The 22,738-nt window shown below is 44.7% G+C and overlaps 1 protein-coding gene across 1 annotated transcript in view; it reads right to left on the bottom strand.

The window, feature by feature from the left end:
• Positions 1–22,738, bottom strand: part of LOC124594396 (retinal guanylyl cyclase 2-like) — a gene marked incomplete at its 5' end in the record, with an annotated part of 448,596 nt that overhangs the window by 163,078 nt on the left and 262,780 nt on the right. Inside the window, one exon of the mRNA XM_047132764.1 lies at positions 19,241–19,433. Coding sequence (XP_046988720.1) covers positions 19,241–19,433 — 193 coding nt within the window. The remainder of the gene's footprint in view (positions 1–19,240; positions 19,434–22,738) is intronic.

Raw genomic sequence — 22,738 nt, 5'->3', positions numbered from 1 at the left:
AGCATGGAGAGCTGCATCAAACCAGTCGCAGGACTGAAGGCCACAACAACAGCAACAATAACAACATAGCTAACTAATCTGCTAAAGCCGGCCGTTGTGGCCGAGCGCTTCTAGGCGCTTCAGTCTGGAACCGCGCTACCGCTACGGTCGCAGGTTCGAATCCTGCCTCGGGCATGGATGTGTGTGATGACCTTAGGTTAGTTAGGTTTAAGTAGTTCTAAGTTCTAGGGGACTGATGTCCTCAGATGTTAAGTCCCATAGTGCTCAGAGCCATTTGAACCACTAATCTGCTAAATATGTAACGCGGAGACTTTTATGAGACGTATAAAGCTCGGGGAGAAACCTCACCAACTGTCGAGTCCAAGCCCGTTACAAAGAAATCACGAACCAATCGCAGTTTCGTATTGCGTGACAATCACGAGTTCAGTCATGTTAGTAATGGGCCTATAAATCAATTAATTAAAAATCGATTATGTTATTAAGTCTATTAATGCATTAAAATTAAATTGGTCGCTCATCTGAGTAAAGGCCCATCGAACGGGCGGGGGTGGTGCAATTTTAATGTTCGGCAATCGATTAATTCAGAAAATCCACAAAACAGAGAAAATTTATAGAAGACCGAGGCCGTTGCTTTTCAATTCACGCTGCAGCCAGGCCGATGTGCGAGAACACTAGTCCGCATTTGAACTGACGCCGCAACAGGGTTACCAACTTGAGCGCCAGGAGACTAAGCTGCCTCTCTGGCTGAAAGCAAGAGGAACAATTTTCATTGCCGCCCCCAGCCTTTTTACCTACAGGGACAATTTTTTATTGAGAGACGGACTGTGCAGTGCTGCACCCGATGTTACAAAACCGTGGGGGACACTCCACCACTCCCATGTCGTTGCGGTTCTTGATCGGCTTAATTTCATTATTACTAGTAGCGCGCGAGTTGCCCCCCCATTTGATTGTACACGAGTTGGTGTCCATCACTCTGGGAGCAGCCACGTGTAGATTCAATCAGCTTTGGTGATGATTTTTCGCAGTGGAACGCTCGTGGCAACTTCAGCTGTGATTAAGATGCAAGTATGCTATTTGCACCACTAGCAACGGGCATTACGTTTCCATCGATCATAAAGCAATAAGCTTAGTCGCGTTGCCCCTGTCTGTGTGTTGGTATTACGTGACCGTGGCTAACTACTTCCTTTCATGAATCTCCCTTCTCTAATGATATCGATGTCGACGGGACGTTAAACCTTAATCTTCCTTTTCGTTTCGCGATTCTCGAGTCCTGAAATTCATGTGAATTTTTCCAGTTGTTGTTCTCTCTAGGGACTGGATGAGTTATTGTTGTTTCTCGTTTGAACCTCAATGAGTTTCTTTTATGTACAGGGTGGGTGAGAAGTCCCTGTATCCCCCGGTATCGATTGGTAACTGATATGATTTGTTTTAGCACAAGCACTTACTCCTACTTACATATTAAGTGCCCAGTATATCAATATGTTCCCTATCATGCTGTAAACACATTTCCATATGACTCCATGTTCTTCTTGACATACTTTTGAGCATGTCCGGTGCTATAGTGCGAAATACATCCCCAAGTTTTTAGTTTGTGACAAAATGACGGCAGATAAATGCGCCGTAATGACTCCCCACAACGAGTAGTCGGGTGTGGTGAGATCGGGACTTCTTGGTGGTCATTTAAAGGGAGCTGCTGTTGCTGGTGAAATCACAACCTGTCCGCCGTCCTGGAAAAGTGTACAATTAGGAACTCGCACACTGTAAGAACGTAGTATGGACACGGTCCGTCTCGTTGCAACCGTATGCGTTCTGCGAGGCTCCTTTGCTCAAGGTGGTATTTTAACTATGATTGTGAGATATATAAATAATTTGCGCCATTCACCGAAGCAGATGATATCTTCGCTGCCCGTATCATTGCGTGAGGCGAGTCGTTTCTATCTCGACTGTGTGAAGAGAATTCTCTTTGGCCCGAACGATAATATTTCTAGCACGTGAGCTGCGATGAATGGCACATTCATCTGAAAAATAAACTTGCCACGGTTCGCTGCGTTTGGAAACCGAGCTAACAAAGCACGGCATGCTAAAACGCGCTCATTCAGGTCCGTATGCGATAACTCGTTTGACATCGTTCGTAAAGGTCTGACCTTATGCTCTTTTTTATGTGATCTCGCATTGTTTTCCTCGGTGTACTGAGCTCTAAAGCACGTTTACGTATGAACTTCATAGGAGATTGTTCAAACTAAGCAGAGACTCCGGCACATTTTTCTCCTCGTGGCTTCATTTTTCCATTCAGCGGCCTGTCTTCAACACTGCCAAAAGCAAAAGCACGTCTTTCCCAATCCATGAGTGCTGCCCATTGCAGTGGAGCCTTATTAAATCTTTCCTGGAATGCTCCCATAATCTGCCTCATTGTCTACCCTGTGTGATGTCGTTCGTGGTCCCACACACTTGTCACCAAGAGCTGCTCAATAGTGTACCTAAGAACGCTCACATCTGGCATGTCTACAAATTAAAACTCGACTGCGACTGCGTAAACATGTAAACCTGAAATCCAAAAGTTGATTCCAAAAACTGGTAAGAAGTAACATAGGTACCAACCCGCATAATAACATTTGATACTTAGGGGTTGTAGGAGAACAGGGAATTATCGCTCACCCTAAATATTTATCTTGTCCTACAGCAAGTCGGAAATTCACCAGACCCAAGAATTGTGGGTTTGCTAAATTCCATTACGTGTGCCAAGACTACCTAACATTTACGTGTTTTTAAATGTGAACATACACTGAAGAGTCAAAGAAACGGGTCAAGCTGCCTAATAACGGGTAGGGCCGCCGCGAGCACGCAGAATTGCCGCAACAAGACGTGGCATGGACTTGACTAATATTTGAAGTAGTGCTGGAGGGAACTGACACCATGAATCCTGCAGGACTGTCCATAAATCCGTAAGAGTACGACGAGGAGGGCGGGGGGGGGGGGGGGGGAGGGAGATCTCTTCTGAACAGCAAGTTGCAAGGCATCCCAGATATGCTCAATAATGTTTATGTCTGGGGAGCTTGGTGGCCAGCGGAAGTGTTTAAACTCAGAAGAATGTTCCTGGAGCCACTGTGTAGCAATTCTGGACGTGTGGGGTGTCACACAGTCCTGCTGGAATTGCTCAAGTACGTCGGAATGGACAATGGGCATGAATGGATGCAGGTGATCAGACAGGATGCTTACGTATGTGTCACCTGTCAAGTCGCATATAGAAGTATCAGTGGTCCCATATGACTCCAAATGCTAACATGCAGGATCGAAGGATTCATGAAATTGTCTCCATACCCGTACGCGTCCATCCGCTCGATAAAATTTGAAACGAGACTCGTCCGGGCAGGCAACATATTCCCAGTCGTCTACAGTCAAATGTCGATGATGACGGGTCCAGGTGAGGCGTAAAGCTTTGTCGTCCAGTCATCAAGGGTACACGGTTGGGCCTTCGCCTCCGAAAACCCATATCGATGATGTTTCGTTGAATGGTTCGCACGCTGACACTTGGCCCAGCATTGAAATCTTCAGCAATTTGCGGAAGGGTTGCACTTCCGTCACGTTGAAAGATTGTCTTCAGTCATCCTTGGTCCCGTTCTTGCAGGATCTTTTTCCGGTCGCAGCGATGTCGGAGATCTGATGTTTTACCGAATTCCTTATATTCACGTTACACCCATGAAATGGTCGTACGGGAAAATCCCGACATCATCGCTACCGCGGAGATGCTGTGTCCCATCGCTCGTGCGCCGACTATAACACCACGTTCAAATTCACTTAAATCTTAATAAGCTGCCATTGTAGCAGCAGTAACCAATGTAAGAACTGCGCCAGACACTTGTATTTTATATAGGTGTTGCCGACCGCAGCGCCCTATTCTGTCTGTTTACGTATCTCTGTTTTTGAATGCGCATGCCTACACCAGTTTCTTCGGCCTTCAGTGTATTTGATTAATTCCAATTCTGTGTCTGTTAATGGTCTTTATTTTTCCTCCTGTCCAGTTCAGCATTTAAGTCATTTATCAAATGCTGTTGGTTTTGAACAGTACATCTCATTTACGTCCGATAAACCAACAGCCCCAAAGCGAGCCAAACGGCAGATCTACGAAGAGTCTTCAGACATCGAGACAGAATGCACAGCTGAGTGCGAGCTCCTACGAACAATTTGTCGTTACGAGACTATACAACCTCCTGTTAGGAGATGTGGCAGTGTTGCTGATGACATAGCGGTTTTCAGAGACAATTTGCTGAGAACACTCTTACGTTACCATCTGAACCATTCGTTGTTTAAAAGTGCTTTAGAAGCTACATGTTGCCCTACTGAAAAAAATGGAAAACATCTTCAGATGCATGAAATGCAGCAAGCCATTTTACATTCAACACTGTCCTAAGAGGTGGAAAATTTGTCGAAATAAAGAATAAACTGTTTTCGGCATGAGCATTCACTACTATCACTTAACAGTCTCTTGGTTATTTTTTAAAATTAAAATAATTTTCTTACAGCTTGTTTGCTGTATGTTGGCATTACAATGACTTAACAGAATTTGAATGAAATGAACATCTGTCACAATGACCCACGTGCGCTTTTGATGTAACTGTTTCGTAGCTATTACGGTGTTAGGATTGACGCTGGGAGCATATGATGCATCCTGTGATTATTTGCGACTTAGACAACTTATATGAATAATTAGATGTATAAAATCGATCTTTTACCTTTATGTAAGATCTAGGTATCAAGTAAAAGTAAAATTAATCAAACGGAATTATTTGTCGATGTTTCTTTGATCATCACATGAAGAGAAGAGTCTTCTGTAATATCTCACGTAACTCATGTACTACCTATAAGGTTAAGAACCTCGTTAGCAGTTAGCACCCTTTTTCTGCAAGCCTATTCCTTTGCACACTAGAGTCTAGAATAGCGAATGAGAGATTATACCCTGTCACAATTAAGCCCAAGGTCAGATGATAGCAGTTTACAAAAATTTTAATATTCAATACTCAAGCAAAGAAATTTCGAATGTGAATAATTATCATCTTCCTTCACTATTGGTAATTTGATCACAACGAATTTCCTTATTGATTTTTACCTGATTGGCTTTTTCAGTTTGATCACGTTTTCTCACTTACGTCTTCGTAGCAATTAGATTCATTTACAGCAACAATTAGTGAGTGTGTTATCTATAAGTGCTTATGAACAGTGTGCTTGAACTGATGGAGGTATTACCATTGGACACGTTATGAAAGGACTTCAAGTACTGTTTCGTAGGGATGAACTAATAACTAGTCGGTGTGAAATAAATAGTTCTGAATGACAATATTCAGATCCTTACATTCTATTTTGATCAAAAGAGTAGCCTTCTCAGAACGGGTGCGTCATCACGCTTATGTCAGTTAGTCGTCCGACTGGCGCATTGTACGGGTTGTGGAGCTTCCAGCAACCTTTCTCCGAGAACAGAAGCGCTGCAGCTGTAGTATAACCGGTAGTCATGTTTCTCTCAACCACGGTGCGTCATTGACTCTTTCTTCAGCTTGCTCATCCATCACTGCCGCCGCCGCTAGATTTTCATTCACGGATCGGCTCCCGGATTTTTCTCATCTTTCGGTCGACTGTAGAACATATAATATCTGATCGAAAGTACGCAGACACCTATACGTTATACGTATTCGACTACTAGCTGTCACGAGAGGTGGGCCAGACAGTGTGAAGGGAGGCGGGGAGTGTTGTGTTGTCAGCAGAGATGCAGTAGCAGCAGCAGAATGGGTCTGTCAGCGGAGTTCGATTGTGGACTAGTCAATAGATATCGCCTGAGTAACAGATCGATTAGGGACATTTCAATCTTTCTAAAGCTGCGCAAGTCGACTGTCGGTAACAGAGGGTGGAGCGCGGTAAACTGCTGATTCAGGAATGAAATAAAAACATAATTAACACTTACAAACCGGGCGGAGTGGCCGTGCGGTTCTAGGCGCTACAATATGGAGCCGAGCGACCGCTACGATCGCAGGTTCGAATCCTGTATCGGGCATGGATATGTGTGATGTCCTTAGGTTAGTTACGTTTAATTAGTTCTAAGTTCTAGGCGACTGATGACCTCAGAAGTTAGGTCGCATAGTGCTCAAAGCCATTTGAACCATTTTTGAACACTTACAAACTAACATTTTTTCTTTTCTCATATTGAACAATAAAGCAAGTTTCTACACTCATGCTCATAAATTAAGGGTAATGCTGATACATGGTGAAACAACGCTCTGGTTGGCGGTTTGCGGGTTTAAATCACCTCGGGGTATGACCATGCGGTGGGTTTCACCTGTGGTCGTCGCACGGTGGCGCTGTCAGCAGTCCACACATGCAGAGGTATGTTGTGCATGTCACAGTACGGTGCAATGAGCAAGTGTGCAGACGTTTTCAGACGTGCTAATGGTGACTGTGCGTTGAAAATGGCTCAAAGAACACATATTGATGACGTTATGTGGGGTAGAATACTAGGGCGACTGGAGGCTGGTTAAACACAGCAGGTCGTAGCACAGGCCCTCCATGTGCCACAAAGTGTGGTCTCAAGATTATGGCAACGATTCCAGCAGACAGGAAACTTGTCCAGGCGCTACAGTACGGGACTTCCACAGTGTACAACACCACAAGAAGACCGATATCTCACCATCAGTGCCCGCAGACGGCCACAGAGTACTGCAGGTACCCTTGCTCGGGACCTTACCGCAGCCACTGGAACAGTTGTCTCCAGACACACAGTCTACAAGCGACTGAACAGACATGGTTTATTCGCCCAGAGACCTGCAAGGTGCATTCCATTGATCCCTGGTCACAGGAGAGCCCGTAAAGCCTGGTGTAAAGAACACAGTACATGGTCATTGGAACATTGGACCCAGCTTACGTTCACGGACGAGTCCAGGTATAGTCTGAATAGTGATTCTCGCCGGGTTTTCATCTAGCGTGAACCAGGAACCAGATACCAACCCCTTAATGTCCTTGAAAGCGACCTGTATGGAGGTGGTGGTTTGATAGTGTGGCGTGGTATTATGATTGGTGAACGTAAGCCCCTGCATGTCTTTGACAGAGGATCTGTAACAGGTCGGGTGTATCGGGACGTCAATTTCCACCAGTATGTCCACCTTTTCAGGGGTGCAATGGGTCCCACCTTCCTCCTGATGACCGAGCGAGGTGGCGCAGTGGTTAGACACTGGACTCGCATTCGGAAGGACGACGGTTCAATCCCGCGTCCGCCCATCCTGATTTAGGTTTTCCGTGATTTCCCTAAATCACTCCAGGCAAATGCCGGGATGGTTCCTCTGAAAGGGCACGGCCGACTTCCTTCCCCATCCTTCCCTACTCCGATGAGACCGATGACCACGCTGTCTGGTCTCCTTCCCCAAACCAACCAACAACTCCTCCTGATGGATGATAAAGCACGGCCCCACCGAGCTGCCATCATGGAGGAGTACCTTGAAACAGAAGATATGAAGCGAATGGAGTGGCCTGCCTGTTCTCCAGACGTAAACCCCATCGAACACGTCTCGGATGCTCTCGGTCGACGTATCGCTGCACGTCTTCAAACCCCTACGACACTTCACGAGCTCTGCAGGCACTGGCGCAAGAATGGGAGGCTATACACCAGCAGCTGCTCGACCACCTGATCCAGAGTATGCCAAACCGTTGTGCGGCCTGTGTACGTGTGCATGGTGATCATATCCCACATTGATGTCGAGGTACATGCGCAGGAAACAGTGCCGTTTTGTAGCACACGTGTTTCGGGACGGTTTTCTCAACTTATCACCAATACCGTGAACTTACAGATCTGTGTCGTGTGTGTTCCCTATATCCCTATGCTATTAGTGCCACTTTTGTGTGTGGCACCACATTCTGTAATTAATTCTTAATTTATGAGCATGAGTGTAATTACATGGTTTAAACCGTATATCTGAAAATTGTCTGCTTCACAATCCACACACTGCCGCAGTCGTTTTCTGAAATTATCAAGCACTCTTTCAAGCGTGACTTCTGGTATTCTTGCAACGTCAGCCTCAATATTGTTCTGCAGGCCTTCCAGGAAGTTGGGACAGCTCCAGTGCATCTTTGGTTTCAGGTAACCCCAAAGAAAAAAATCGCATGGTGCTAAAGACGGTGTTCGAGCGGGCAAGTTGAGATCCCCCATGCGAGAGATAAGCCTTCCAGGAAACGTTTGCCTCAAAAAATTCATGGTAACGCCCGCTGCGTGTGCAGTGGCACCGTCTTGTTGAAACCAGATATCCTGTAATTGCATTGCCTCGAAAGTCCGCTGGAAAAACTCGTCCAGCATAGTTAAGTAACGATCCGAATTCACAGTTACAGCACGACGATTTTCCTGGAAAAAGTAAGGGCCAATGATGCCTTCTCGTGATATGGCGCACCATACAGTGACGCGGTGTGCGTGCAGGTGGTGGTGGTTGTTGGGATGTTTAAGGGGGACTAAACAGCGAAGGTCATCAGTCCCCCACTGCGTGCAGGGATCTCTGGTGAATTTGCCTGGGGTTCGTGTCGCTCCAGTACCGCAAATTCTCTTTGTTTACACGCCCACTGAGATGAAAATGTGCCTAACCATAAAAGAGCACATTTGCGTCACGCGGTATGGTTGCAAGCATGTCTTCACAAGATGTTCTTCGTGTTAGATAATCCCGTACTGGCAATTGCTTGGTCACACACATTTTATAAGGGTGAAAATTCAGTTCATTATGAAGAATCCGATGGAGAGAACCTCTTGAAATGCCAAGAGCAAGTGCGTGTTACCGAGCTGATTGTTTCCGATATTGTAGTATTGCTGTTCTAACACATTCGAGATTTTATGGTGTTGTAACGCTTCTCTGAGATCCTCTTCATACAAATGACACATCCCCTGTTGTTCTGAATGCATTTACCCAATTTAAAATGGATTGCCGCCCAGAAAAACGTCGGCGCAGGATTTTGCAAATCGTAAACGAAAAGCACGCTGTGTGGAAATTCGAGAAACAGACTTCAATATAAAATGAGCGCTCCTCATGTGTCCACTGCATTATCGCAACTGACCAACAATTGAAAACAAACCTCTCGTTGGTCACTATGAACAACGCTCACTCCCTCCTCTATTCGACCAACAGTACCGCTACAACGTGAATTCTAAAAAAGCAATTTACCGCATTCCACCCTGCAGGGCTGTTGCGTGGAAACATGAACGACCAGGCACACTACATGTAATGAAGGGCAGGGACGGTCGAGCATTGCGGAGGGTGGTAGTAGTAGGGAGTTGGGGTTATGACTCCACTTTTGATGTCAAATTGATATGCAAATTAATAAAAATTATCAATTAATCACCCCCACCCCTACACACCTCCACCCACGCCCGCCCCTCGACCTCGCCCACCCCCACCCCAGGATGAAGTCAAGTGTTTTCTCAGCTACATGTGTGACGAGTAATTTTTTTTTTCAGCAGTCGGATTACACTTGCCAAGTAGTACAACTGGGAACCCATGGAGGGAACACGATGTTTTTTTGGGGGAACACCATTGAGAAATGACATCTGAAGCTGACCACAGAGGGATTCTACAACCCACAACATACATTTCACGTAAGGACCGCGCTACTTAAAAACACGATCATAACGCCTATGTCACCATCACCCTGCATAAAAAGCGGTCTGGAGTCTAGAAGCACACACGGTCGCTGATAGTGTTACACTTTCAGGCAGAAATGCTGTCCGAAATGCTGTCCGAAATGCTGGCAGCAATTTGGAATCAAGTCTATCCACTCAACCACATATTTGCGTTGGATGCTGTAGACACATCTTTTAATTATTACAGCCACTGGTGAATCATATTCGTGACACTCTCGTATCTCGAAGCGAATCACCTTTCTTTTTTTTTAATCTGTCTACTAAGGATCCCATAGACCAAGAACTCAAACACTGTTTTTAGACAGTCCCTCTGCATCTTGTAACTGCTCCTAAGTCTCTGCCCCGCCCTCCTGACCTCTCTGCAGCTTAGCCCATATGATCACCTAGTTTAAGTCTGACCTATACGGAAGTCGGAGAGCGCTGCATCTAAGACCTTCTGCATCCTGTGGGGAAACAGGGCGATCTGAGTTAATGCGACAGGAGCGCGTTTTGACCACTCAGTGGACATGGGAACACGTTGTCATAGCTCTGCCAACCATGTACAGTGTGTAAGGTCAGCACCAAACGATGCTTTGCCCTGCAACCCGCGATAGTAGGAGAGATAGTATGTGCAGTTACGTTGGTGTTTCTTGTTGGGAAAATTAGGAAGACTACAGATCATGCATGGGATGGAGCAAGGATGAAGATTTTGCGACACATCTCCAAACTACATACAGGTAGTCCGAAGGAGATCTGTGTCTCTCAGGGTACATTCATATCTATCACCCAAGCATATGTCGCGATCCTATTAAATATACAGGTATTGGTTCATTGGAGCAGGTGTTTCGTGATCGAAGTGACTTCCACAGTCGCTAAAGTTTCATCACCTGTACTCTAGGATGACCATATCCAACAGACTATCAATCGCTCAAAAGGGTTCCTGTATTGCTCCTTCATAAGCAGTTTAATATTTTTTTTTCGGTTGTCACACATCCAATCAGTGTACACCGCCATACACTTTGTTTTTTCTACCATGACTTAGAGACCCATGTCAGCTGCTGCTAAACCAACATTAACATGCTTCGATCCTCTGGCTTTCACAGAAAACTGAACATCACATGGCATAAACTGTACATCTACTACACCACAGGCTGGTAGAAATAAAACACAGATGCAATGTTTCTCATCGACAAAAATGTGGAAACTGGAAGAGTTTGCAGTATTGTAGAGCAGTTCCAACAACTATTCGAAGGTGATTACCTGTACAGTTAATCTCATCTTCCCATCGAAACGGTAGTGGACGTCTCGGTGCTCCATTTCGGAAAGCATAGTATGTTCATTTTGCAGTAATGTACATGATTACTCTTCCAGTGTTGACCATCGCCGGAAGGTGCTGTTCACAAAACGCGTGAGGTAGCACAAAGAAAAAGAAGTACTCTTATCTTATTGGTGAAAAAAATAAAAAAAATAAAAATAAAACATGAGTCGGGTATCGCATCATATGTAAATAGGACGAATCTCTAGCAATGAGGAATACTTCCGAACAAATATATTAAGGTGATGACCTCTACATTTAATTCCATGTTCCACAGTGACGAGTATCAGATATTCAGTGTTCTGTCAATGTTCCCTCCATCTCGACGGGGTAGTGTCAGTCATTTATTACGTCGTAATCGACGGCATACCAAGTGGATGGTTGGGACTGGAAAGATGCTATTAATATGGAGCGATACATACCACAGTTGATAGCGAGATCAATTTTAGCAATTTTACCCAAAAGTTGGAGAGAGCAATATCCACCATATTCTGCAACCTGTTTAGAAACAGAGTGAACTAAGTTAATGCTATAGGAGATTGTTTCGACCACTTGGCGGAAGTGGGAACATGTTGTCGTTGCTCCGCCACCCATGTACTACGCGTAAGGTCAGCGTCAAATGAAGCCTGCTCCTGCAACACTATGCCAGTACGAACAGTTATGGTGGTGCTTTTTGCTGGAAAAATAAGGAAGACTCAACATTGAAGCAGATCTGTGTCCCTCAGGATCAATTCACGTCTATCACCCAAACATTCTATCATTGTTATTCTGTACCATCCAGCAGAGAAAAATTACCAACTATAAAAGCTCCCTTAATTTCATCCAACAGATTTTTACCACATCTCTCTCTTCCAATATATCAGAAAAGAATGCCTTCTACATGACGGATCAAGCATATGTGGCGATCCTATTAAATATTGAGGGCCGGCCGGATTGGCCGTGCGGTTCTAGGCGCTACAGTCTGGAACCGAGCGACCGCTACGGTCGCAGGTTCGAATCCTGCCTCGGGCATGGATGTGTGTGATGTCCTTGGGTTAGTTCGGTTTAATTAGTTCTAAGTTCTAGGCGACTGATGACCTCAGAAGTTAAGTCGCATAGTGCTCAGAGCCATTTGAGCCAAATATTAAGGTATTTATCCATTGGAGCAGGTGGCCAGTGATCGACGTCGCTTACAAAGACCGATGTAAAGTTTCATCGCCTGTGCTGTGTGAGAACCTTCTCCTACATGTTATCAGTGCAGGAGAGGGGCCCTGTTTCGTTGTTTGATACACCACCTTTTCTGATGTTACACGCTTTGTACACTGAAATACATTTTTTTTCCTCCACTACTTCAACGTCTGTGTCAGACTGTAAACTCACATTAACACGTTTGATCCATTGACTCCCCCAGGAAATTAGACATCGTACAGTGTAAATCACATTATGTGGTAATCAACAGTGTACCTGGACTGTTGGGATGGAAAAGACACCGTCAGTGTACTGTAATAATAAGCATCATAGTTGATAATGCAATCAGTTTTAGTAAGAAGGTGTCGGTAAGAGAGACCATAAACACATGCACTCCTAAGGCTACAATGTTCTGACTTAAAACACGCTATAATGTTAGATCGTTGCGATTTCCGACCTATTAGTCGTATGGAATGCAACGCTGTTACTATCCCAATGTAAGAAATATATTTCCAGCGCATGACATACATTCTCCTTGCAGGTTTCTCTACGATAAAGTATGGCGATAAACTGTAAAATGAAAAACTACTGCCGGCCGAAGTGGCCGTGCGGTTCTAGGCGCTACAGTCTGGAAGCGCGTGATCGCTACGGTCAGGGAATGAATGTATGTGATGTCCTTAGGTTAGTTAGGTTTAAGTAGTTCTAAGTTCTAGGGGACTGATGACCACAGCAGTTAAGTCCGATAGTGCTCAGAGCCATTTGAAAAACTACTTCCTTAAAACATAGATTCCTTGTGATACACGTACAATATAGCTTTTCAGAGGTGTGTAGCCCCCACTGTTCACATCCGATCACGGTTCAGAAATTATACTATGCCCGCATCAGTCCTGTATAAAATGATCGTTAATAACGGAAAATGCCTCTTACAAAGAAAGGGACAATCGCATAGCAGCGGTGTTTGACCTGTGAAATTACACGTCATTCCGCCACTAACTCCGTAAACAGGACATCTGTCAAGAAGATGTATACACGGAGATTGTAGTACCTCACAAACAGCTGTCGCTAACTTAGAATCACGGTAGTTATGAAACTGAAGACTCGATATAATGCCCAAGATGCGGCAGCGGAATGGAGTATGTTGCATAAATCTTCGTTCGTCTAGAGGAATATGTCGAAACAGGATGGAAGTCCTCTGATGACGGAGGGGTTTGCTGTTAACGATCGCAAGTAGACCAATAAGGATTTTAGTGAAAGAACTGGTGGATCCCAGGATTTGGCAAATCACGCACCATTTATTGCACACAACTTGATTTATTCATAAAAGATTTTATAATTAAAACAAGGAATGTAGTTTGCTGAAAATATAAGAGTTCTTTAAACTCAAACAAAGTTTGAAATTTTGAAACAACAATTCACAATATAACAATAATTTAATTTAAAAGAACTTCAAAATTTATTTGGATGACCTTAACAACAAAGCCTCAGAGGGCAAAAGATCAGTAAGTAACACTTCATTTCACGTGAACCAATTAATAATAGTCCTAGCAGTTGACAAAGGGTCGAACGAATAATGATAATTCCCAAAATTTATTTAGGACATATAACAACCGCAAGGGGCGCAATCATACTAATAATAATACGCCTGTAGAAGTAACAATGTGATGACAATAACGGGCAAGAACTCGTTCCATGGAGACCAATGGATCACGACCTCTGCCTATGAAAATAATTTGGGACAATATGTGATAATCGCTATTAGCTGGGGCAAGAGACACCAGTACCGTTAGTGAACGCCTCGGGCGAAATTCGTCATGCCCACCACCAGTTTTACGAAAGTATTAACATACGAACGTTTTTTATTTTACGAATATAAAAATACAACAGCAGTAAAAAAAAGGTGCCAATCTCAGTATACAACCCAAAGGAATGGTAATTTACAAAATTAAAATCCTTTTCTTGAACACACAATTTAGTGACCGTTTGGAGAGCACAAGCTATAAAAGCAAACACTCCAAAATTGTGTCAAAGACTCTGATGTGTAGTACAAAACAAATAAAGCTTATCTTGTATACGAATCCTGTGCACGGAGTGGGCTCCGATAACATCGTCGCACACAACGGTAGACACCGTTAATGCCGCGATAGCCCGACCGCTCGACAGCCGGCGGAAGGACAAACAGTGTACAGCTAGACTACGGGCGTGCGAAACAAGGATCACAAGCTCCAACCAGGGTCGCATACTCATGCTCCCGCACAGCAGAACAAGGTCCACAGGTAATCAAGTTTAGCGTAGACACCTGGAGTACAGAGCATACACTTAGTAAATATTAAATTGCGGAGACCCCAATCGCGTACACACAAAATCAAATTGACGCAACTAAGACCAGAGCATCCCAGTGCGGTGAGACAATTTCAGCTGAGAGTACCAGGTATAAATTACAAACACATGGGAGGGGGGACTACAGTAAAATTAAGTGAACAACCCAAGGAAATTTAAATCTTAAAACGCTTGGGTCAAAACCATAGCCAATAATAATTCTGTCTTACAGTCATTGTTTATCCTGTGCAGAGGCAACGCCCGAACTCCCCGGAAAATATCTGGGGGAATAACAAAGCTTTCTAATACGACCTCTGCTCGGCAATATACAGTGCTGCCTGGAATAGACTAAATGCCTGTACTGAGAGAGCGTAAAACATCACACGCTCTAGAAGATCACAGATGTCCAAGATAACAACGTCAGAGAAACAACTCAAAACTCTGGCGCGGATAACTTAAATTACTATTCAGCTCCACTCCGAACTTAAGAGATTGTAAAGCACCCACGCAGTATATCATAAATATGAATTCAGAGCTCAGGAGCAAACAGCAAACTGCACTTAAATCAATGTCAAGGTGAACACACCTGCAGATATAGAGGCCAGAAAACATGTTCAAATAAAACGACGTAAGCATAGGAAAATCACATTAAAATAATTCCAAGAGTCCACACTGACAGCATAAACTCCCCAACTGGCGGGAATCTGAACCAAGTCCATTTAAGAACAGCCGCCAACGGTCCCCAAGCGCGTGGGCTCTCCGGCTAATCCACAACACACCGCAAATACCGCGGACGCCGGCCAAATCGACGGCCAATCGGTGAGACACTTGCTAGGCTCGTACTGCCCTCACCTCCCACCATCGACCCCTTCACTTTTCGCAAGAGCGCGCCACCTTGCGCTCGAGTCGCAACAGCCGACCATAGATCAAAACAGAAGGTGAGGGTCGATATCCAGAGAGCCACCACGGCCCAGTATACAGTGTGTTCATTTTAAATGAAGGCATTGAAAATCACGCATCGTACCAAAAACAATTATAATTCCAATTCGTTTGCCTTAGAGGAGGAGATCTAACGATACCACACTCGACCACCCATCCCACTCATGCGTGGGTGGCGGAAGAGGAACTTTGATATCTTAGATGGGAATCCCAGTTTTTGTTGCAGATTACGATACTATTGTAAAATCTACATACGTTTTTCTGAAGCATTTTATTCGTTTCGCCACATATGGCGCTGTAATCGGAGGAATAGAAGTGGGTACAAAGTCGTAATTTACATACTACTCAGCTGCCCTAGAATATCCAATGGCACATGAGACCCCCACCTCCATGCTGCGAGTTCTGGACAGACCAATATTTCATAACATCTAATTGCCAACCCCATTCCCCACTTTGTACTCCTCTGACATATCGAATAGGGGACTATTCGACGCTTCACTGTGGCCGTGTAGCGAACTACGACGTATGACAACAGACAATACACTGCGAACGGAGCTCACTTAACGTGCAAACGTAGAACGGACAGCGACTCCAAACATTACAACACTCGCGCAGTGTTTATAGTCTGCACACCTGCCTATCATCTAGACAACAGATTTGCAAGTGCACGATGAATGTTGCAACCACAGAAGAAAAGACTGAAATCATCCTGATTTACGGAGAATGCAGGAAAAACGTGGAGGCTCCTGTTGCCTTGTAAGCCGAGCGCCCTCTGTCGCTGTTTTACAAAACTGTGAACGCCTTTATGTCTGATGGTAGCGTACAGATGGGCAAAAGGAAACGACGCAAACGTGTGTATAAGCAGTTACACCGCGATTCTGGTATGTACGTAGGTAGTGTTGCCAAACTACTGCATCGTCGAAGTATAATCCATACGACATGTCACAGCACAAGAAATTCATGGCACCAATTTCCATAAACAGGTGGTCTTTTGTGAATGAGCCGGCCGGTGTGGCCGTGCGGTTCTAGGCGTTTCAGTCTGGAACCGCGTGACCGCTACGGTCGCAGGTTCGATTCCTGCCTCGGGCATGGATGTGTGTGACGTCCTTAGGTTAGTTACGTTTAATTAGTTCTAAGTTCTAGGCGACTGATGACCTCAGAAGTTAAGTCGCATAGTGCTCAGAGCCATTTGAATCACTTTTGTGAATGGACACGTCAACAAATGCAGACGACCCCACGTTACGTCGAGTCTACATTCACAAATCGCGGTAGCGTAAAGCAGCGTAAAATGCATTACTGGAGTTGAGACAATCGCCACTGGTTGCGGCAAGTTGACCATCAAGGTCCATGGTCGGTTAACGTATGGTGTGGCACCATGGGCAACAAACTCATCGGTCTGTATTTTATCGACGGCACGTTGAATGGACGCAAATATTGAACGTTTTTGGAACAGGAAGTACCAATACTACTGTAGGATGTTAAACTGGACGTTCGACAACGAATGTGGGTTCAGCGTGACGGTTGCCCAGCGCTTTACGCAATTGCAGCACGGGAGGTATTAGACAGTGTTTACACTGGTCGGTGGACCGGCAGAGATGGCCCTACTAATAGGCTCGCTACGTCGCCGATTTTGACGTCGCTCGATTTCTTTCTGTGGAGATATTTAAGAGATAAGGTGTACCATCAAGTGCCAACATGTTGTGAAGACATGGTCGACCGCATCAGAAATGCCTGTGCTCACATTCCCGCAGAGATGCCTCTGTCCTATGTACGGACATTTGAAAAGCGTAATGAAGTTGGGGCTAATACATTTGAACATTTACTCACATTGGAAAAGTAGAGTAGCGTTCACCTATAGCCACGGCCACAGTGATGCGTGGAATAGTCCCTTGTCCGATACGTCCGAGGAATACAACGTTGCGAATGGGGTTTCCAATGGCCTGTCCTACCCTCGCAGCACGGAGGTGGGGTCCCGCTTGGCACTGGATGTTCGAGAGCCATTGAGTGGCATGTCGTAAATTAAGAATGTGTATCTATTTCTATTCCTCCGGTTACGGTGCCATCTGTGGCGAAACGAAGAAAATGCTTCCGACAAAACGTATGTAGATTTTGCCATAGAATCGTAATCTGCAGTAGAAAATAGGGGTTCCTCTGAAGAGTTCCAAGTTGCCCCCCGACCTCTACTCATGGCCCGGGGTGGCGAGTCTAGTGTGGTGTCATTGGATGTCTTTGAGCGCCCTGTATAATAACTGCGTTATATTATAATTACTGATTCGTTGCTACGTTACAGTTTTTTGTTTTTCTCTATTTGTTACGCAAGAAGCAACTTTCTGTAGCCTAACTTCTATGAGATTAAATTACTATTTGTTTCTACTTTCTATTTGTGATTTTAGTAGCTTACGCGTGCCGTCCTGAAGTCGTACTTAATTGGGCTCCGTACGTCAGAATGCATAAATAACAGATTAGCACCCGTAGGTATTTTGTGACACCTATCCAAGAGACTACGCTATTTAAGTCACAACATTTTGTAATAAAACCTGAGATTTATTGGATTTAAGCGTACAGCTAACGAGTGGCTCGCGTCGTACACAACAAAAAGAATGCAGGAATTTGAAACTGACTGTGTTCTGGTTTTGCCTGTTTAGTATGAGTAGTGTTGCCATCTGTCACGCTGTGTTTTTCATTCGTCTTTTGTTTGTGTTGTGGTGTCTGTACGTACTTTAATATTCCTTTGTTTGTTACTTGGGTGTGTGTATGTGCTTGTGCGTGTGTGTGTTTTTTATTTTTTAAGTAGAGGATATAAGAACGGAATGTATAGACACAATGAACTGAGCAACCCTTTTGAAATCCAAACTGTGATGCGATAAGTATATCTTTACTATCGAATCGTGCCATTATTCATAATTGCTTAATATGTACGGGAACTGGATATACATTCTCATATACAGTAGGGTATCCATGGGAATTTTGTGAGTACGCAAATTTGAACTCCACGTTGCGACGCAAATTTGAACTCCACGTTGCGACTTCCCCACTTTGAAGGCATGGAACTCGAAATTATGATAAATAGTATATAATACGAACGGGAAAGACTCCTTTGTGTTCGTTTTTGTTTTCCATTACTTTTAAGGATTTTTTTAAAATTTTGTACACAATACGATTACAGAACTTCAAAATATAGAACATTTTACGCTTTTTGATACTATGTTGTAAGAGTACGAGCTGGTTTTATGATCTACCAGTTGGCGAAAGGGCTACATACAAGAGTCTATGCGAAAAACACTCTGATCGTGAATCAGCTCCAACATATTTGAAGGTCTGACCTTGAGTCTTGTTTATTGTTGTTGCACACTAAACCTGAATGAGAATTGAAGCTGCTTAAAATGAATGAGTAAACTTGTTGGGATCACTGCTATACGGAATATGAGAGTGACGTCTCCAGCTGCTGACTCTGTAAGAATAGTAGCTTTGGTAACAGTATTCCTCGTAATGTTAATTTGCAAACGGGTACCGCTACAAACTTTAGTATGGTTGACATCGCATGACAGCATTACAGGAGCGCCGACTTTAAGCCTCAAACTGTGTAGCGGAAAGATAGCTCGATTCAGTGAATTTAGAAATTTTTGTGGATACTGAACGGTATCTTGAGAGGTGACTACAATATCGATTGATTTCGGATCATTCAGTGGTTGTGTAGTAGTATAATCGTAAGCGGATGAGTATTTAAATACAATTCAGCTAATGCACAGGTTTTTTTGCTAAACACCTTGACACTGTTGAGACTACATTCAAAAAATAGTTATTGAATATACGTGGTACCCGTGAATTATCATATACAAATTTCCGATTAAAGAAAGAGAAATGTCACCTACCTTGTAGACGTTGTAAGCGTTTATTGTAGCGTCGAAACACGTGTAGAGGTCATTGAGCAGGTCGACGACCTGGAACGGCGTCGAGTAGGCGGATATGGTGGTGAAGCCCACGATGTCCGAGAAGTATATCGTCACCTCGCGGAAGTCCTCCGGGTCCACCGGCATGCCCAGCTTCAGCTTGTCCGCCACTGAGCTGCAAAACACCCACTCACTGTTAACCACACAGCATTTTCGGAATGGCTTCTGTACTCTAACAGCTTGGAAATCACTACATGTCACACAGGAGCCATCCCCGTCCAAAAGTTCAGATTTTTAGCAACTTTGAGGAACATTTAGTCAAGGAGCTCCTCATTATCTTTAAAATTACAGAGTCGAATCGAGGAGTTTCGTCTTTGGGGGGAGTGATGGCGGATTTTCGAAACTGTTAATCTAAACCTGGGATGCAAAGAATTTTTTTTGTGGAAGAAACAGTGTAGTTTTTGGCGGGGAAGGGGAAGTTTTCTGTGGAGCCCCATAGCCAATCTCCCCGCCCTCTGGATTCGCCTCTACCTCAAGAGGATGAGTAGGTCTGCTTTTAGACCTTCTCACTCCAGTCAGTTTCTCAGTAGTTATGTTAACATGATGCCTCTTGTGCCGAAAACTCTGTAATGCTATAAGCAGAACAATAGCTTCGCTAGTAGTACAGCAAGATCACATGTAGAGCAATGTCAGCACACCCATCCACTGAATGTAGGTTGGTTGGTTGATTTGGGGGAAGGGACCAAACATCGAGGTCGTCGGTCCCATTGGATTAGGGAAGGATGGGGAAGGTAGCCAGCCGTGCCCTTTCAAAGGAACCATAACGACATTTGTCTGAAGTGATTTAGGGAAATCAAGGAAAATTTAAATCAGGGTGGCCAGACGTGGCTTTGAGCCGTCGTCCTCCCGAATGGCAGTCCAGTGTGCTAACGACTGCGCCACCTCGCTCGGTCCCACCCACTGAAGATGCCTGAATAAAGAGGCAAAACACGTCTGACAAAACAAATGATGCCTTCATTCAGTTGCATACAGAGGTTCCTAGCCGAAAAATCATCAATATAATAATAATAGATTGTCAGATCAACGTCGTTAAGTATACAGAGGGGTCAAAAAAAAATGTATCCACTGTTTAAGAGTCCATAACTTGCAAACTAATTGACGAATTTGTCTCATTTTTGGTGAAAGTGTAGCTTAAAGTCCAACTTAAAGATATCACTGTAGGTGTTCGAAATGGTCACCATTAACATCCACACACAAACGATGCCGCCGAACTGCAGCACGAACTACTGACTGCAACGTGTTCAGTTGGATATTTTCACTTAAATGTACGATGTATTCTCGACGTTCATCCAATGTGCGTGGCTTTTGTCGATAATCGACGTCCTTTAGTGTTCCCACAGGTAAAAGTCCAGAGGAGTTAGGTCTGGGGAACGTGGTGGATACTCCACAGCACCTCTACGGCCTATCCATCTTCCTGGTATATTTTCGTGGAGATACGCCATAACACGATTTTGGTAGTGGACTGGGGCACCATCTCATTGAAAGTAAATTCTTTCGTCTCCATACAAGTCTCGGATGGCAGGTAAAATGGATGTCTGAAGCTTCTGAAGCTACACCTCACCGGTAACTGTGCCGTCAAAGAAGAATGGCCCAATCAAGCCCCGGTAAGACAACCCACACCACACATTTACTCCTGGCAAATTCACGGCTTTGTCTACATGGACGTTCGGATTTTCGTCGGCCCAGTAGATGCATTTGTGGCGATTTACTGTATCATTGAGTTTGAACTGTGCCTCATGAGACCACACAATCATCTCTGCAAACTCTTCATCGTTGCGGACCATGTTAGTAAACCACTTGCAGTACTCCATTCTACGATCTGGGTCGTCCTCGATCATTGCAATCGTGGGATGTAGCACTTCCACTTTGCTGTCTTCAAAATTCGCCGAACACTTGAGCGACTCACTCCAGTTTCAAGGGCACACTGTCTCACAGTCTTCTGTGGTGAGCGAGTGAATTGTTGTAACACACGACGGGAGATAGCTGGAGTTGTTACTGTTACAGGTCGTCCAGATCGTTGTTTGTGTACATCTTTAACACAGCCTTCGCCTTCAAATTTGTCTCGAATGCGACGAATCGTTAAACGTGTCGGCGGCTCTGTTTCATACTCATTTCGCCATTGCCGTTGAACCTCATTACTGTTTTCGTACTTAAAATACCACGTCAAAACTGACTTCCTTTCATCGAATGTAAGCCTTGCGCCAGGCATGTTTGCTCGAGTAACTAGGTGCAACTAACAACAAAACACTGAATATCTGGCGTTGTCATCTGACAAAACAAAACAACGCAGTACACCGCTTGTGTGGCGATTGCCGGAACTACAAACTATTGCATTACCAAAGATGAGACAACGCCGTCAATAAATTTGTCAGTTGTGGGCTTTCAAACAGTGGATACATTTTTTTGGACCCCTCTTTATTATCCTGTTTTGCTTACGAAGAGGTAATAGTCGGGAGCTGCTAGCAGAAATTGGAGATGGCGTTGTAACTGTTAGCGGCGTTTGTTTTCCAATCTATCGGTGTGATATGTTTTTTTTTAAAGGACCTAAATTGCTACAAAAAAGTTGTTCAAATGGCTCTGAGCACTATGGGACTTAACATCTGAGGTCATCAGTCCCCTAGAACTTAGAACTACTTAAACCTAACTAACCAAAGGACACACATTACACACATCCATGCCCGAGGCAGGATTCGAACCTGCGACAGTAGCAATCGTGCGGTTTCGGACTGAAGCGCCTAGAACCGCTCGGCACACTGGCCGGCTAAACTACTACAGGGCATTTATTTGTGGCATAGGAGTGGTGACAATTTTGACGCTGTCTAGCTGGTTAGAACGAGGCTGGCGAGACTGTTCTCAGACTGGCTTGATAGTGCAGCCGTGCAGAGGAGTTAAGCGGGCTCGCCGAGGAACGTTTGCCAGTGAATCTGGGGAGCGATACGTCGTGTAGTCTTGTCTCGCGTACCACACAGCGCACTCTCGTTCGGCCACGCTCACAGCCAGAATTGCTGCCGGTCGGACGTGGCCAAGCTTACAAGGAAAGCGAGTACGCAACGCACACGCAGCCGACTGCGGTCGGCCGCCCCGTGCAGTCGGCATTTTGCCGTGCGCCCGCGTTTCAGCACAGTGAGCCGCTGCGGCCAAAGTTGTATGGAGCCGCATGGGACAGCGAGGACGCTAGACTCACAGTGTGCGGCCGACCACTGACACGCTTCCAGCTACATAGACACTCTGCATATGATTATTTGTTTGTAGCTGCGTTTCTGCGAAATAGTCGTCGGATCATCATAGTTTTCGATACAGAAAAATTTATTGTGAAAACTAGATTACAAACCAGGCGTTGCCTGGCTACTCATTTTGCCAACTTTACGAAGTATGTCCACAAAGTAAGTTCCGTTTGGTTATATAAAACAAACGTGTACA

This window comes from Schistocerca americana, chromosome 2 (assembly GCF_021461395.2).
Source record: "Schistocerca americana isolate TAMUIC-IGC-003095 chromosome 2, iqSchAmer2.1, whole genome shotgun sequence".
Taxonomy (NCBI): Eukaryota; Metazoa; Arthropoda; class Insecta; order Orthoptera; family Acrididae; genus Schistocerca; species Schistocerca americana.
Note: the sequence above shows the minus strand (reverse complement) of the source record. Positions and strands in the feature narration are given on the sequence as shown.